Raw genomic sequence first — 15,107 nt, 5'->3', positions numbered from 1 at the left:
ATAATGATGATGGTGCTCTAGTAGATGATGCGACAATATCAAACAATTTTGAGATACTGCAGTAGGCTGAACACTGATTTATTTCATTTATTTTACTGATTTATTTGATTTATTTAAGATTTTTATGGCTTAAAAATCAATTAAAAGAATTTCATGCTCGCAAACCGCAGTTTGCTCTATACCTGATCTATATTTTTTTATATATAGTTTCTATATTTATATGTATTTATATATATTATGCTTCTATATTTTTTACCTGATCTATATTTTTATCTTTTAGATATGCCCTTGGAGTCTGGATTTAAGTCAGCTGAAATCCAAATTTTCGAACCAGAAAAATATGTCGAGCAAATGAACCGTGCAATGCTTGCCGAAAGTGAGACCTAATAATAAAAATCATTTTATTTTCGTTAGAAATAAATAAACATGATATTTGTTTTTGTTTTTTAATTCATTCTTGATCTATTACAAGTTATTTGTAAATGACAGTTTGAAATATTGCTACGGATCTTGTGAACAAATATTGGAGAGTTTACTTACTATTAGTTAAAGAATTCTTTGTTGAATACAATATTCAAATCTTGGATTTTTTTACATGTAGGAGCTTCTATATAATATCTACTGTAAAAATTACACAAGTATTATTAACTAATATGCATCCAAATCCAAAACGCAATCAAAGGTTTTTTACGTTTTCTATATTGCTTCTGGCATCTATACTTGCCTTTTTTGCTGGGTTCGGCTTCCAATCCTACTTAACAAAAACAGAATCAGGCAGAAAAAATCACAGACGAGACTTAGGCGATCAATTGCCTATTAAAAGAAACTTTGAATCTCGTGATCGATCTCCGGCAGATGTTGCGAATGAAGACATGCTGTATCATCAAAACGGTTTAAAGCAAGTTAGAAACAGTACGTTAAAAGAGTTTTTTAAGTAAGTATTCACAGAGCAACTTTTAAGTAAAGTATTCACAGAGCAATTTTTAAGTAAAGTATTCACAGAGCAATTTTTAAGTAAAGTATTCACAGAGCAATTTTTAAGTAAGTATTCACAGAGCAACTTTTAAGTAAGTATTCACAGAGCAATTTTTAAGTAAGTATTCACAGAGCAACTTTTAAGTAAGTATTTACAGAGCAATTTTTAAGTAAAGTATTCACAGACAGTGGCGTATCTAGGGTAGGGCAGGTAGGGCACGTGCCATGGGCGCCAGCCTGAAAGGGGCGCAAAAGAGGCTTGGTTGCGATACAATAAGCGAGAATTATATAAAATAAATTAAGAAATAATATATCATATAAAATAAATATATTATATAAAATAAAGTTTGTGTCATCATTTATTAAAAAATTGTAATTAAGCACTTTATGTGGGGGAAGAGGGGCGCGAGATCGGTGTTTGCCCCAGGCGCTATTTACCCTAGGTACGCCACTGTTCACAGAGCAATTTTTAAGTAAGTATTCACAGAGCAATTTTTAAGTAAAGTATTCACAGAGCAATTTTTAAGTAAAGTATTCACAGAGCAATTTTTAAGTAAAGTATTCACAGAGCAATTGCCTCTCGTGATTTTCTCGTGATAATTACCTTTAATTTGATTTGTTTTATTTGCTGACTTTTTGTTTTTAATCGTTGTTATGTGATTGGTCCAGGTATTTTTTGTTAAGTTAGATTAATTAACTTTTACAAACTTTATTTAAAAAAGTAAAAACTTCAACTTAGCAGACCGAGCGAAAATAGAACATTTTAAGCTTTTTCCGTTAATAAAGAATAGCAACGAATAAAATACAAACTTCTTCAATCAGCCTTTCAAAACAGAGTTTTCTGAACTTAATAATTATAGAAGTTTTAATGCGTTTAAAATAGCGAATGCTTTTGGTTAAACAAATTTTAATACGAATCAAGGTTTGTTACTTCTGAAAAAAAGTTTAAACAATTATTACGCAACATTTTTAAGAAATGAAGAAAAACTGCAAAAGGTTTTAATGGTGGTACTAGTTTCAGAAAAAAATACTGTAGTGTATTTTTTAAGGAAATTTTATGACTTTGCAACTCTAAATATATGTGTATATATACATATATATATATATATATATATATATATATATATATATATATATATATATATATATATATATATATATATATATATATATATATATATATATATATATATATATATATATATATATATATATGAAATTCACTTTCAAAAGGCTTTTATTGAATTTGTACTTTTTTCGTTATTCCTTGTTATTAACGCAAAGACAAAAGGCTGAGCATTTTCACGTTTTTAAAGAAAACTTAAAAACGTTATTTGAATTACAGAAAAGTAGATATTTTACAGAACATCCAGTTTTCAATATCATACGTGTTATCGAGCAAATTATAATATCAGGGAAAGATTTTTGGTCCAGTTTTTGACCACCTATCGTTCAGTTGTTTATTGCAAAATATTTTGCTTAAGTATAGTTAAATATAATTTTATAGAAATTGATATTCCCACACGTCGATCTGTTGATTAGCCGGTTAATTTCTGTGTAAGTACTTTTAACTGTGTAAGTCCAATTGATTGAGTCACGAAATAAAAAAGGTCTTAATTGGTTAGGTAGGAGGTTTATTCAGTCTTAAATTGCATGGTTTTGTATTTTTGATTTTCCAAAAAAAAATGCCTATATTTTTGTGGTTTGAAGTTAACCTTTGGTTTCCAAGAGTTATTCCCCTAAACCCCTTTTTGTACCTTAATAGATTAAATTCAAATCATAAAAATTAAAATGAATGGTAGGTAGGTGAGGAGGGAGGGGGGGGGGGGAGAAAGGGTTGGGGGCGTCGATGGGTGTAAAGCTATATAAATGTAATAAAACAATGTGAAATAACACAACTGACAAGCAATCAAAACAAAAATTGAATAATATTATAAAAGTGAGACAGTTGTTTAAAATAAATAAGAATCACTTTAGAGTTTCTATTTCATTAAACCTAAAATTTTTAGTTTAACAAAGTAAAATTTTTTTTAAAAAAAGTTAGAATATCAACAAAAGTGTCAATAAAACTCTTTATAGATACTTTACAAAGGAACCTCATTTGGCTGGTACACCAATTGGAAAGCAGCAAGCGGAATATGTTAAGAATGAGTGGGATAAACATGGGTTTGATAAAGTTGAAATAAAAAGTTATGAGGTTCTTTTGTCTTATCCACGTTCACCTGCAAGTTTAACTGTTCTTGATCAAAACCAAAATGTGCTATATACTGCTAATACTGTTGAAGAACCATTTTTTGAGGAAGAAAGATCGAATCTATCAGTATACCCCTTTAATGCTTACTCTGCTTCTGGAGATGTTGAGGTATACATAAGTTGGCTTTTAAGTTGGAAAACCATTGTTGTTAACTTTTCCAAACAGTTTTTTACCTATCAATTACCTAACAATGTTTGATTGCTAGGAATTTAATTTTATGTATGTTTAATTATGTATTTTGATTTGGAATTTTTGCTTTTATTATTTATGCTTTTTAAATAGAACCACATTGTTCATTTTGCAGAATAAGTTTTTTTAAGTTATGGGTGTATGTTATATTTTTAGGCTGAGTATGTTTATGTAAACTATGGCAATGTGAAAGATTATTTGAGGCTAGCTGAGCGCAATATTAGTGTTATGAACAAAGTGGTCATAGCAAAGTATGGAACAAATTTTAGAGGTGAAAAGGTAAGTATAAGTTAAGTAGCAGATAATAAAAAAGTAGCAGATAATAGTTAAATAGCAGGTAATAAATGAAAGTTATAAATTAAAGTTATTTTATTTTAAAAGAAATAAACTTAAATTTTTTAGGAGTATCTGTGATTTTTCTATAAAATATTCTATATTTCAACCAGTTTCTCAATTTGTTTAATCTTAATGAGTTGCAATTCATATTGGCATTTTAAAGTTCAACTTTATTGTCGAAACTCAACCATAATTTTGTTGAAACAAATGCCAATAAAAAAAAAAGATAACTTTTGTTTATCAATTAATTTTTTTACTTAAGATTGCACCTTTTACAAATATGTAAATTTTGTTTTATTTTTAATCAAAAGCGAAGAGCTGAATGTCACATAACCAATATCAGTTTTATTTAACAGAATTTGATTTTATTTCTCTAACACAGGAATTGTTTTTAAATGTTTTAATTTTTCTAAATTTTGCCTCTTTCTAGTTGATAATGTAAAGTGTTCTTTTTCATAAGTTTTCATGAATTTTGTTTCATATTATAGGTTCGTATTGCTGAAAAGCTTGGTGCAGTTGGTTTAATATTGTATGGTGATCCTTCAGATACAAATGATCCTGGTGTAAAAACTTACCCTTATAGTTGGAATGCTCCTGCAGGAAGCATACCTCGAGGAAACATTGCAAATGTTAAAGGAGACCCTCTGACCCCAAAATATCCTTCAACAGGTATTGATTGAGGTTTTTTTAAATTGCATTATCATATAAGTAAAGTTTCATAGTTCCATTTAAATGTGCAAGATGAAAACCTGAATACCTCTAATATCAGAAGTATATTCATAATAGTGAGCATACAAGTCATTTTAATAATATTTCATCCCCTAAATGTCTTCAGAACAGTAAATTGTAATTGAACAAAACAAAAAAAGGAATGTAATTCATAAGTTAAAATTTAAAATAGGCAAATTAGGATTTATTTTTTATAGCTTACAACTTTCTAATCCATGGTTAATTTTTTGGTTCATAAAAGAATAAAATCCTTAGAAAAATTGTAAAAAATGCATGCTATATTCATTTTTTATATAGTCCAACATCAATTAGGATGATTAAATAATGGATGCTTTTTTTGTGTGTGAAAAAAAAGTTATGTTGTAGAGGGGATGCACAGAATAAGAGTTTCAGATGTTTCATATTTCACCAAGATCCCTGTTCAACCTATCAGTTATCAAGATGCGGAGCATATATTAGGGTTTGTAAATTTTAAACTTTTTAATTACTTATTTACTAAATTTTTTCATCATTTAAAAAAAAAATGTAGGATAATTCCTTTCAAGAATTTGAAAAAATTATTACTAAAACTTGATATCTTATTATTAATTATCTATCTAATTTTTATTAGGTAGTTTAAAAAAGTATGTATATCAATAAAGAACATGAGTTAGACAAGCTTTCATGAGTTTGACTTTCAAATCTATTTACTTTCATTCACAAAATTTTTGATATAATAAATAAAGTTCATAGAAAATTTTGAAAAAGGCAGAATGTTTGCTGGTTTACTACTTAAAAATACATTTCCAAAAAACAAATCATTATGAGTAAAAATAACTATAAAAAAAAAGGAGGAAAAATAGATAAGAAGAGTTAGACAAGCTTTCATTGTTTTGTCAATCGTAATTATTTATGACGAAAGTTAGGATTTTATGAAAGGTTGTTATGTGATGATCTTTAAAATATTTCAATAAAGAAAAGTATTATAAACTGTAAAATATGTTGAAAATGTTTTTTTTAAAATAATGTTTCCATATTTAAGAAAAACATGTGAAAATGTTAAAAACAAAATTTCACTCTGATTTTTATTTTTCCTTTTTGTAAACTTCATTTAAAGTTTTCCTATTTTTGAAAATTTTCTGAGCTTTTTTTCTTTAAGTTTCATTTTGTTTACAAATTCCTCATCCTTCATTAGTTTCAAACCTGTGAATCAACAAAAATGACCTCTTTGCTGATAAACTTTTTATCAATTTGATTATATTTAACAAGATATCGGGAGTTTGTTTCCTTTTTCACAGGTGTACTTGATGTGAGCTTCCCTTTCACATTGTTCTTCACAACTGAGACGAAAACAAAGTATTTTTTAAAAACATTTACAAGTTTATCCAATTTTTCAATGAAGTTCTCTTTTACAGATATTTGTATTATCATAATTTTCATAGGGAGTAATGACATGAACTTATCTTTTTTTTTAAATTATCTCTTCTGAACTAACTAAATAATTCTAGCACCATATCACTGAGAAGCTGATCAACATCACATTTTTTTTGTGATTTCTCATTTGTTTCTCTATGAAGACGCCTTTAATTTATATCTGTGAAAGTTGCAATCTCATTTTAACAATTGCACTCTTTTTTTCTAACCAAGTAAAGAGTCCAGAATCAGATCGCAAGTGTTCATTTTGATATGTTTTGTAAAATTTTAATAAACAAGTTTTGTTAATAGTCATTCATTATTATATTGTTTTTTGTACTAAAGTCATGTTATTGTTTAAATCAAGGTTAGGAAGGACTAAAAATTCTTTTTATAATGCAAAAGTTGTGATAACCATTTTTTATGTGTACATTCATAATCAGGACCTCTTAATATCATTTTTATTGGGTTTTCATAATCATACATTTTTCATAAAATTACATTCATAATCAAGACCTCTTGATATCAGTTGAACGCAATTAAATTAGCACTCTTTAATCATTAATTACTTGAAAACTGCTTGGCATATTTTTCTAATTGTTTTGCACAGTGAAGCTAATGTGTTGACATTTGATTGAATTGGTGTTAAATATTATTTGTCATTTTTATTGGGTTAAAATGAGTAAACATATGTTAAATCAAAAAATGAAAATCAATGTAAGTCATAGGAAGATCTTGCAAAAAACTTAAATGCAGCTTTGAAAAAAACATGCTGGATTTTTAAGAAAATGTTTTGTGGGCACCATGCTCCGCAGATATAAACCCTCTAGACTACATTATATGGGCACATGTTGAGTCAAATACATGTACACCTCCCCAAAACAGTATTAAACCTCTGAAACCTTTGCCATCAAGCAGTCGAATCCCATGACCAATGAGTATGTCTTAAAAACATGTAAGAGGTTCATGCTTTGATAGGAAAAGTAATTAAATCTCAAGAATATAAAGCATATCATAAAAAGAAAACTCTACAGCAAAGCATTGGCAGAGAAGTTAAAGCAATAGGCTTTAATTTCTGTTAATGGACTGCTTTGGAGTTAAGCTGAGAAAACTTGTGCATGATTAAAGACAATGAAAACCGTTACAAAATTCAAGTACATTCAAAACGATAAATTTGCTCCCAAGTTCCTTGTATGGCAAGCAATCTGATCTTGTGGTTTTAAAAGTGTATATTACTTATAAGAAGAATGTTTAATGAAATGTCTTTTTTTATTCATTAAATAGCATGATATGCAAGCAGCATTTTAGCCTATATTGGGCACAATCCACTACCCTAAGAATTCATTAGAATATTATGAACAAAATGGCATTGAATTAGAACCTAAGAAAGCAATTTCTTGAAGTTGGGCAGCAAGCTACTGAAAGATGTTAGTCAATTGTTAAAGAATCTTATTGAAAAGCAAGAAACTAGCTCGAGATGAAGAAGATTTAATAGAAAAAATGAATAGCAGCTTCAAAAAAAGTTACTCAATGCAAGATAAGGAGATGATGTTAAATACTGAAAAAATATTCAGCTTCTTTTTAAGTTTCAAATCAAAGTTAAAAAAATAAACAAAATACAAAAATGAATTAATTATTTAGTTAGCTTTTCCTTCAAAAAAAAATTAGAAATACCTTTTAAGTTGTTTTTGATTTGTTAATAATTAAAGGTGTCAAGTTTCTTTGTACTCATCTTAAACATAAACATTGAACAGATTTTCTGGCAAATTTGTGGGTTTTGTGGGTAATTCATTGTATTAAATTATATATGTATTTAAATATGTATTCATCTACTTATATATTATTCTTTATATATTTATTTATTGATGTTTTCATATTCTTTTGAGATTTCATTATCATATCATATTAGAATTATGGATGGTGATGATGCTCTTGAGCCTGAATGGGCCGGAGGATTAAATATCACATACAGAATTTTTTCAAAGACACCAAGGTATTGGTTTTTCATCAAATCATATTTTAAATAATTCTATCATTTTTTTCAATTTTATGACACAGCCTTTTATTCTAAGAAAAATTCGATTAATTGTTGATACACCAAAAGAAGTTCGGCCTATTTACAACGTTATTGCTACAATCAAAGGAGAGGTCGAACCAGGTGATTAAAATTGTTAAAGATATACTTTCATTTTAAACTTAAAATTTTTCTAAATTTTACTAGAGAAAGAAAAAAAACCTTAGGTAAAAAAAAACCTTAAGTAAAAGTTTGCTAAAGTAAGAAGAGAAAGAATACCTTATATGGTTTGGAGTTGGAATCCGTTGAACACTCTGTTGCTAATTGTTAATCTTAGCTTGGAATCCAACTTTTTCTTTCATTTAAATGTGGATGACTACATCCTGGTATTATTTAGATGCCATTTAAAATTATATGTTCTATTTTATTTAGATCGCATTATTCTTGTTGGTAATCATAGAGATGCATGGGTTTTTGGTGGGGGTGATGCATCTAGTGGAACAGCAGTTTTAATGGAGACAGCTCGAGTTCTTTCTTTGATGTTAGCTGAGGGCAAGTTATATCATACATTTTAGTTACTTATTTATGTCAAACTTTTTAATTAATAATTCTAATGGTTTTCACCAGGCCCACTTTTACAAAATTAATTGGTTTGTTTTAAGCCTGATACATAACAAATAGTTATTTAAGCTTTTTTTCCATACAGTTTAAATCTATAATGCTATCTATATATCAATGACACATCCACTTTGTTGTAAAAAAGGGTTTCCTGAAAAAACTGTATTTGCTTTTGTATTAACAATAAGAAATATAATTATGTTTACATCAATAAAATGAAAATTTCTCAATTTAAAGGTTTATGACAATGCTATAGTTTTTAGGATTTTTACTAATGATTCAAGACAAGAGACATATATTTAAATAAATCAAAAGATAACTGGCAAAACCTGTTTATAGGTTTTTTTATGACCCAAATGTCTACATAAAAACACAAATAAGCATGTACAAAAAAAATTATGTTCTATCCTGGAACAACAGATGATTTAAAATGTTGATGCATAAATACAGAAATGGAAGGATTGAGAAAAACTTGGAAAGCCACCAATATGACCCACAAAAAAAAATTACACATACAAACTAAGGGCCAGGCATGATAAACGTAAATGAATACCACCCTTATACTATAAACGAAATTTATTGGGCCTATTTTTTTTAAAGTACCATGTCTGTATGAGCAGTATATTAATTCTAGGTTGGCGTCCAAGAAGAACTATTATGTTATGCAATTGGGATGCAGAAGAATATGGCTTGATGGGTTCTATTGAGTGGGCTCAAGTAAAATTCAACATTTATTTAATTACATTGTTTTTCCTAGTATATGCTATTTTTATAAGAAGAGATACAGTATGGTCAAATATATATTTTCAAATTGATATTTAAAAATAATAATAATAAACTAGTGATGTGTGTTTTCAGGAATATTATTCAGTGCTGTCGGAGAGAGCTGTTGTTTATTTAAATATTGATATAGCTGTTTCAGGTAGAAAATCTTTATTGTATTGTTGTTTAGTATGATTATGATACATGATTACATATCTTGTTAAACAAGTTTAGTTTTTTCCTTAAAAAACTGCTTTTTTTTTCTTTAGGTGGTTACACTTTTCGGGCAAAGTCATCACATTCAATAATTGATAAAATGTTTGAAGTTACTAAATCGGTATACACAGATTCTTTACAAAAAGTTATTTACTGAGTTACTTAATTATCATATTTTTTTCGAGGAATTTGTGAATTTTGCATAAATATTTTTTGTAGACAACAGATCCAGATTATGTGGATGAATCAGCTAGGAAGAGAAACCTATTGGTTGTTAACACAACATTGTTTGAAAATGAAGAGATGAAGAAAAGAGAAAAAAGCTTGTTTTCAAACTGGAGAGACAAGTTAACAAATCCAAGTCATCCTTCTGAACCAAGGTTATAAATACTTTTATAAATTTTTGAAACTTGGTGCAGTAGTTGGATTTTTGTTGATGTTCAACTATTTAAATTTGTTTACTATTTATTACCTATTATTATACTATTATTATTTCAAGTTACATATGCACAGATGGTTTTAAATATGCTGCTAAAAATCACATTTTTTCCCTACACAGTCATTTAATATTCAGAAATTTCCAGAAAAAATTAAATTAAAAAAAATTTTTTTTGTTATAAACTCCATTAAAGTAAGAAATTTCCTTTCTTACTTTAGTTGAATTTATAACAAAATTAAGCAGCAGTAAAACTTGCAATTTTTAAAAAAATTTATTCCATTTATAAAATTTTCTACTGAAATTTCATTTGATCAAACTACATTTAATTCAAATTACATTTAGTTAAATTGAGCAAGTGTTTCAATTCTTTGTTAAACTTAATCAGTTTTATTTTTTTATTTGAATCTATTAAATTTCAAAATCTCTGACATTAAAATTATTGTTATTATTACTTAGTTTGGGACAAACTTCTATCCATATTTAGGTGCCCATTAAGCATTAGGTGCCCATCAGATAAGCGGAATTTCACTTACTTTCAATGAAATTAAAACTTATGTGAAAAATATTTTTAGGACTAAAAGTTGTTGAACATTTGGCTAATTAAACCTCTCATCAACGTTTCTTTGATTTGATTCTTTCAACAAGATTTCTTTGAGATACAGAAGCTAAAATGCACATCAGGAGCAGTTAACCATAGAACAAGATTTAAAATGTTAATTCACTCTTTGTATAGTTTCTGGTTTTAATTTAAGCTAAATATCTTTGTGCAAACTCAGTTTACTTCTCAAACATTCAAGCAGCAAATCTTTAAACAATTTGATTTAGTTTTCAAACGTTCTTTCAAAACTACTTTTCAAAAATCAGTCCAAACAGCAAAAATTTAAACATCTTAATTTAAACAAAAAACCTTGGAAAATATTCAATGAAATTTAGAAAATCAAATAGTAACTTTTTTAAGATATCTTTAATGCGTCTCAAAAAGATAGAAAATTGACAAAGGCTGGATTCTCATTTTTTGAAGTTGAAAATTCTTCTACTTAAGATTTAAATGATTTAGTAAATTAAATGACCCTCTTTGAAGTGGAATTGTCTACCATCTTGTGCATTTATAAATCTTTACTTAAATACAAATAGCTTTAGTTTTCAAGTACCTTTTTACAGATATTCAGATTTGGAATCTGGTAGTGACTATGTTTATTTCTATTCTGTAATTGGCATTCCTTCCATTGACATGAGGTATACATTTAATGAGGTAAGTCATTATTGATTTTTTAATGTTTTTTTTTTTCATTTTAAATAAAAGTAAAACTAATAATTTAATGGTAATGAAGCCAAATCTTTTGATGTAAAACGAATTTTTTTTTTTTGAATGAAAGAAATTGCATCCTAAAAGATCGCAGTATCCAACATACCACACTATCTATGACAATTTTTACTACATGACAACATTCATTGACCCAGATATGCGTTACCATGCTACTATTACTAAGTTATGGCTTCAATTTACACTGGAAATGGCTGATGACCAGCTACTAAAGTTTAACTTGACAAGGTATGCAAAGAAAATCCTTAAAGAGGTAGATTTGTTCCAGTTAACATTCAGAGAAATGCTTGAGCCTCGGCACATATCAATGGGTAAGAACATTTGTTATACTTTTTCTTGAATTTCTTTCTGGTTGTAAAAAGTTTTATCACTTAAAGTTTTGTATTGCACTTAAAGTTTGACATTTTGTAGTAAAAATTTCAGCATTGTGTTACAAGTAACAGTTTGACATTTTGTAGTAAAAATTTCAGCATTGTGTTACAAGTAACAGTTTTTCTTCCCATTATTTTGCTTCTTTATTTGCAACTTATCAAAAATATTATAAAAATATAAAAATATTATTTGTATAAATATCAATAGTCCTAAAAAAGGTTTTTGCTGTTTTTAGTATGCTATCACTTAATTTTCAGCATATGATGCATAATAATGCATCTAGTAACTCATAATGAATTATGGTAACTTATGTGAAAATATATAAATATATGCTTCAGCATCCATTATTATATACTTTATTACATTTAACGTAAATTGTTTAATATATATATATATATATATATATATATATATATATATATATATATATATATATATATATATATATATATATATATATATATATATATATATATATATATAATACTAGGTTTATCTATTTTTATTATAAAGATTTAGTTAAGACGTCAGCTGAAGGACTGGTAAAAGCAGCAGAAAACTTTCATAATAAACTTGAAGATTTAAAACTTGCAGAGTAGGGAAATCCTTTTTTATTTTCATCTTAACACACTTGTGTGAGTTCTAACTGATTTTGGGTATGTGTGAGATGAGTGTCAGACAAACTCAGATAAAAGATATCTGGATTCCTCTCACAAATTCTTTCAATTTTAGCTCTCTATCTGTGAGAAGAGCAAACGATCAAATGATGGCTTTTGAAAGAGCATTAATTGTACAAGAAGGTATCCTTGACCGAGCTGATTCAAAGTATGATTTTTAAAATTTTTTTTTGTTTTATCTTTTTTTTGTTTTAACGACATTTTTTTCTTGATCATTTCTAAATTGTTCTTGAGTTATTAAATCTATTTATTTCATAAAAGTTATTTTACTGCATAATACAGTTGCAAAGTATACAAACTATTACAAATTTGTTATACAATTATAATATTACTATTTATACAGCTATTCACAAAAGTTTAAACGATAACAGAATTTTAAGATCTAATCTTCGGTTTTTCTTGAATAAAAATCTAACGGAAATAGATATCAAAGTAATTTTTTTTCCAATTTGGCAAATAGGTTATTTGTTAATAAAATAAAAAAAAGTAGGTTTCGACTCATCACTGTTTACTCAGAAATTTCATTAAAAGGTAGCTGATACAAATTAAGAGGTGTCACAAAAGTTTAAACGATTTTATTTAGGATCAATTATTTTCTAATTAATTGATTAATCCGGTGCGAAATTTTTTTTTTATTTTCAAATAAAGTTAAAGTAAGTGGTTTACAATCAAAAAATTCATCACAACATCATCAGGCAGCTTTTAATTCATTAAAAATCAACTTGAAATATTGTGAATTTCAAATTAATTTCAATTGCGTGCAAATGGGTCGAATAACAGTTTCTAGTGGGATCAAGTGGCAAGTTATTGGTATGGCGAAGACAAAAAATCACACAAACGTTTAAATAGGCAAAATACTTCATGTTTCTGAATCTTGCTTTCGAAAAAGCAATAAAACCTGGGAACTTACCAAGGACGTCTCCGATATGCCGCGTACTGGGAGACCATCCAAACTCAGCAACCGTGACAAAAGTGGTATATTCAGAATGAGCAGAGAAAACCCCAGACTCAGCTACAAAAAGCTTGCACAAATCTTCAACGACTCAAAAAATAATCAAAAAGTTAGCAGAGAGCTCGTGAGACAAACATAGTTGGACAAAGGTATTGGAACGTACATAGCTGCTAGAAAACCTATTCTTTCAATCACGGATAAACGTAAACGACGAGTGTGGTCCAAAGAGAGGCTGAACTGGTCTGTAGAACAGTAGGCAAAAGTTATTTGGAGTGATATAGCTAATTTTCAAGTAGTAAACCGCAATGGAAGAATCTATGTCAAAAGATTTGCAACTGAGAAATATTCAGACAGGTTTTTGTAACATCGTCGACAAGGCGGTGGAGGTTTGGTTGGCATCTGGTGATGTTTTTCTCACAAAGGTATAGGCTTCTGTGAGCTGTACGAAGGCTGAATTAATCAATACACTTACAAGAACACATTGGAAACGTATTTAGTTCCATCAATCAGACACTTGTATGTCAGAAGCAAGAAATTTATCTTTCAACAAGACGGGGCTTCAGCTGACACAGCTCACTCAATCAAAAAATATTTTTTGAAAAAAAAGTTCAATGTGATGCCCTGGTGCCCTAGATCACCAGATCTCAACCCAATTGAAAATATTTGGTCTTGAATCGACAATCAACTGACATACCATGAAATTCAATCAACTCAGCAGTTGAAGCAACTTTTGAATGAGTACTAGCTAAAAGTACCTCGTGTGATGTGCATGAAATTAGTTGAATCAATGCATAAACGAGTTTATCTTTGCTATAAAAACAAGGAGGACACTTTAAATATTAATTCTGCTTTTTTTTTTTTCATTTTTTGTTCAAATGTTGCAATTCGTTTAAACTTTTGTGCTACTTATTTTACCTATATGATTTTTTGTAATTTTTTTTTTCTAACTAAATATTAAAGTTTTTATAATATGTTCATATTTATTTTAAAGCTAATTACTTTTTCTTTATTAAATAAAAAAAATTGATTCGATATTATTTTACAGTTTTTTTTTATTAAACAATAACCAAACATACTTGATAAAAATTCTGCAATCGTTTAAACTTTCGTGAATAGCTGTATAGTTAAGTTATCCCTTTGCGCAGTTAATTTTCTGACTACTTTTTTACACAATTCATTTTTCTTTTTTCATATAGACACGTAGTTTATTCACCTGTTCGGAACTCATTTTTTAAAACCAAGGCATTTCCTGCGTTATTGTCCATTCTTTACAATATCGAAGTTGAAAAGCGTGACGAATGGGGTCTACTTAAAGAGCAAATTTCAGTTGTTGCTGATAAATTGAACAATGCCAGAAATATTCTAAACGATTTTGGCATTATCTAAAGACCGTTGAAATATAAGTTAACTTCTTAATACGCAGCATGTTCAACAATAATTAGTGAATTACCCATTTTTGAATTGATACCAAAGTATGATGCGTGTTGTTGATAGAATTTGACAGATTTTTCTTCTGTTTTACTTTCATCACTGAAACATAAAACAATATTTTTCTTACATGTTTTTATTACAAGTTAATATATCAATTGTATAATACGTTCTAGTTTATAAAATAAAAAGAAAATAAGTAGATATTCTACAGAAAATGAAACAAAAACAAAAAAAATCTGAAAAAAAAGTCTCAAGTAGCTTGCATCATGGACCTATAAGAGATGGACGTGCAACCTATTGTTTTACATCAAAAAGGCCGCAAAAATCAGCGAGCCATTCGAGTTTCCGACAAACTCTAAATTTTCACCCGTCAACAAAAAAATCTATTAAAATGGCTGCCTACAGTTTTAAAACAGAAACTCTGATC

The 15,107-nt window shown here is 28.0% G+C and overlaps 1 protein-coding gene across 5 annotated transcripts; it reads left to right on the top strand.

Moving 5' to 3' along the window:
- The first annotated feature begins 349 nt into the window (after positions 1-349).
- On the top strand, positions 350-14,877 carry LOC145180889 (glutamate carboxypeptidase 2-like). Of its 5 annotated transcripts, none has more exons than XM_090071428.1 (17): positions 350-934; positions 3,055-3,337; positions 3,575-3,697; positions 4,243-4,423; positions 4,850-4,943; positions 7,785-7,868; positions 7,948-8,033; positions 8,322-8,441; positions 9,142-9,224; positions 9,366-9,429; positions 9,539-9,606; positions 9,705-9,865; positions 11,086-11,176; positions 11,301-11,559; positions 12,134-12,215; positions 12,353-12,445; positions 14,446-14,877. In XM_090071428.1, exons 1-17 carry the CDS (start codon positions 654-656, stop codon positions 14,633-14,635), a joined length of 2,343 nt encoding a protein of 780 aa, XP_089927554.1. In that variant the 5' UTR covers positions 350-653; the 3' UTR covers positions 14,636-14,877. The 5 variants fall into 5 exon arrangements, 4 of the variants coding, with proteins under 4 accessions (XP_089927554.1, XP_089927555.1, XP_089927556.1 ...); XM_090071429.1 differs by lacking the exon at positions 350-934 and adding an exon at positions 2,275-2,532; XM_090071430.1 differs by lacking the exon at positions 350-934 and adding an exon at positions 2,772-2,914.
- The last annotated feature ends 230 nt before the right edge of the window (positions 14,878-15,107 follow it).

This window comes from Hydra viridissima, unplaced genomic scaffold (genome assembly GCF_058129835.1).
Source record: "Hydra viridissima isolate aposymbiotic clone 2 unplaced genomic scaffold, HvirCarnegie_v1 scaffold_14, whole genome shotgun sequence".
NCBI lineage: Eukaryota > Metazoa > Cnidaria > Hydrozoa > Anthoathecata > Hydridae > Hydra > Hydra viridissima.
This window is presented reverse-complemented; position numbering and strand designations above follow the sequence as displayed.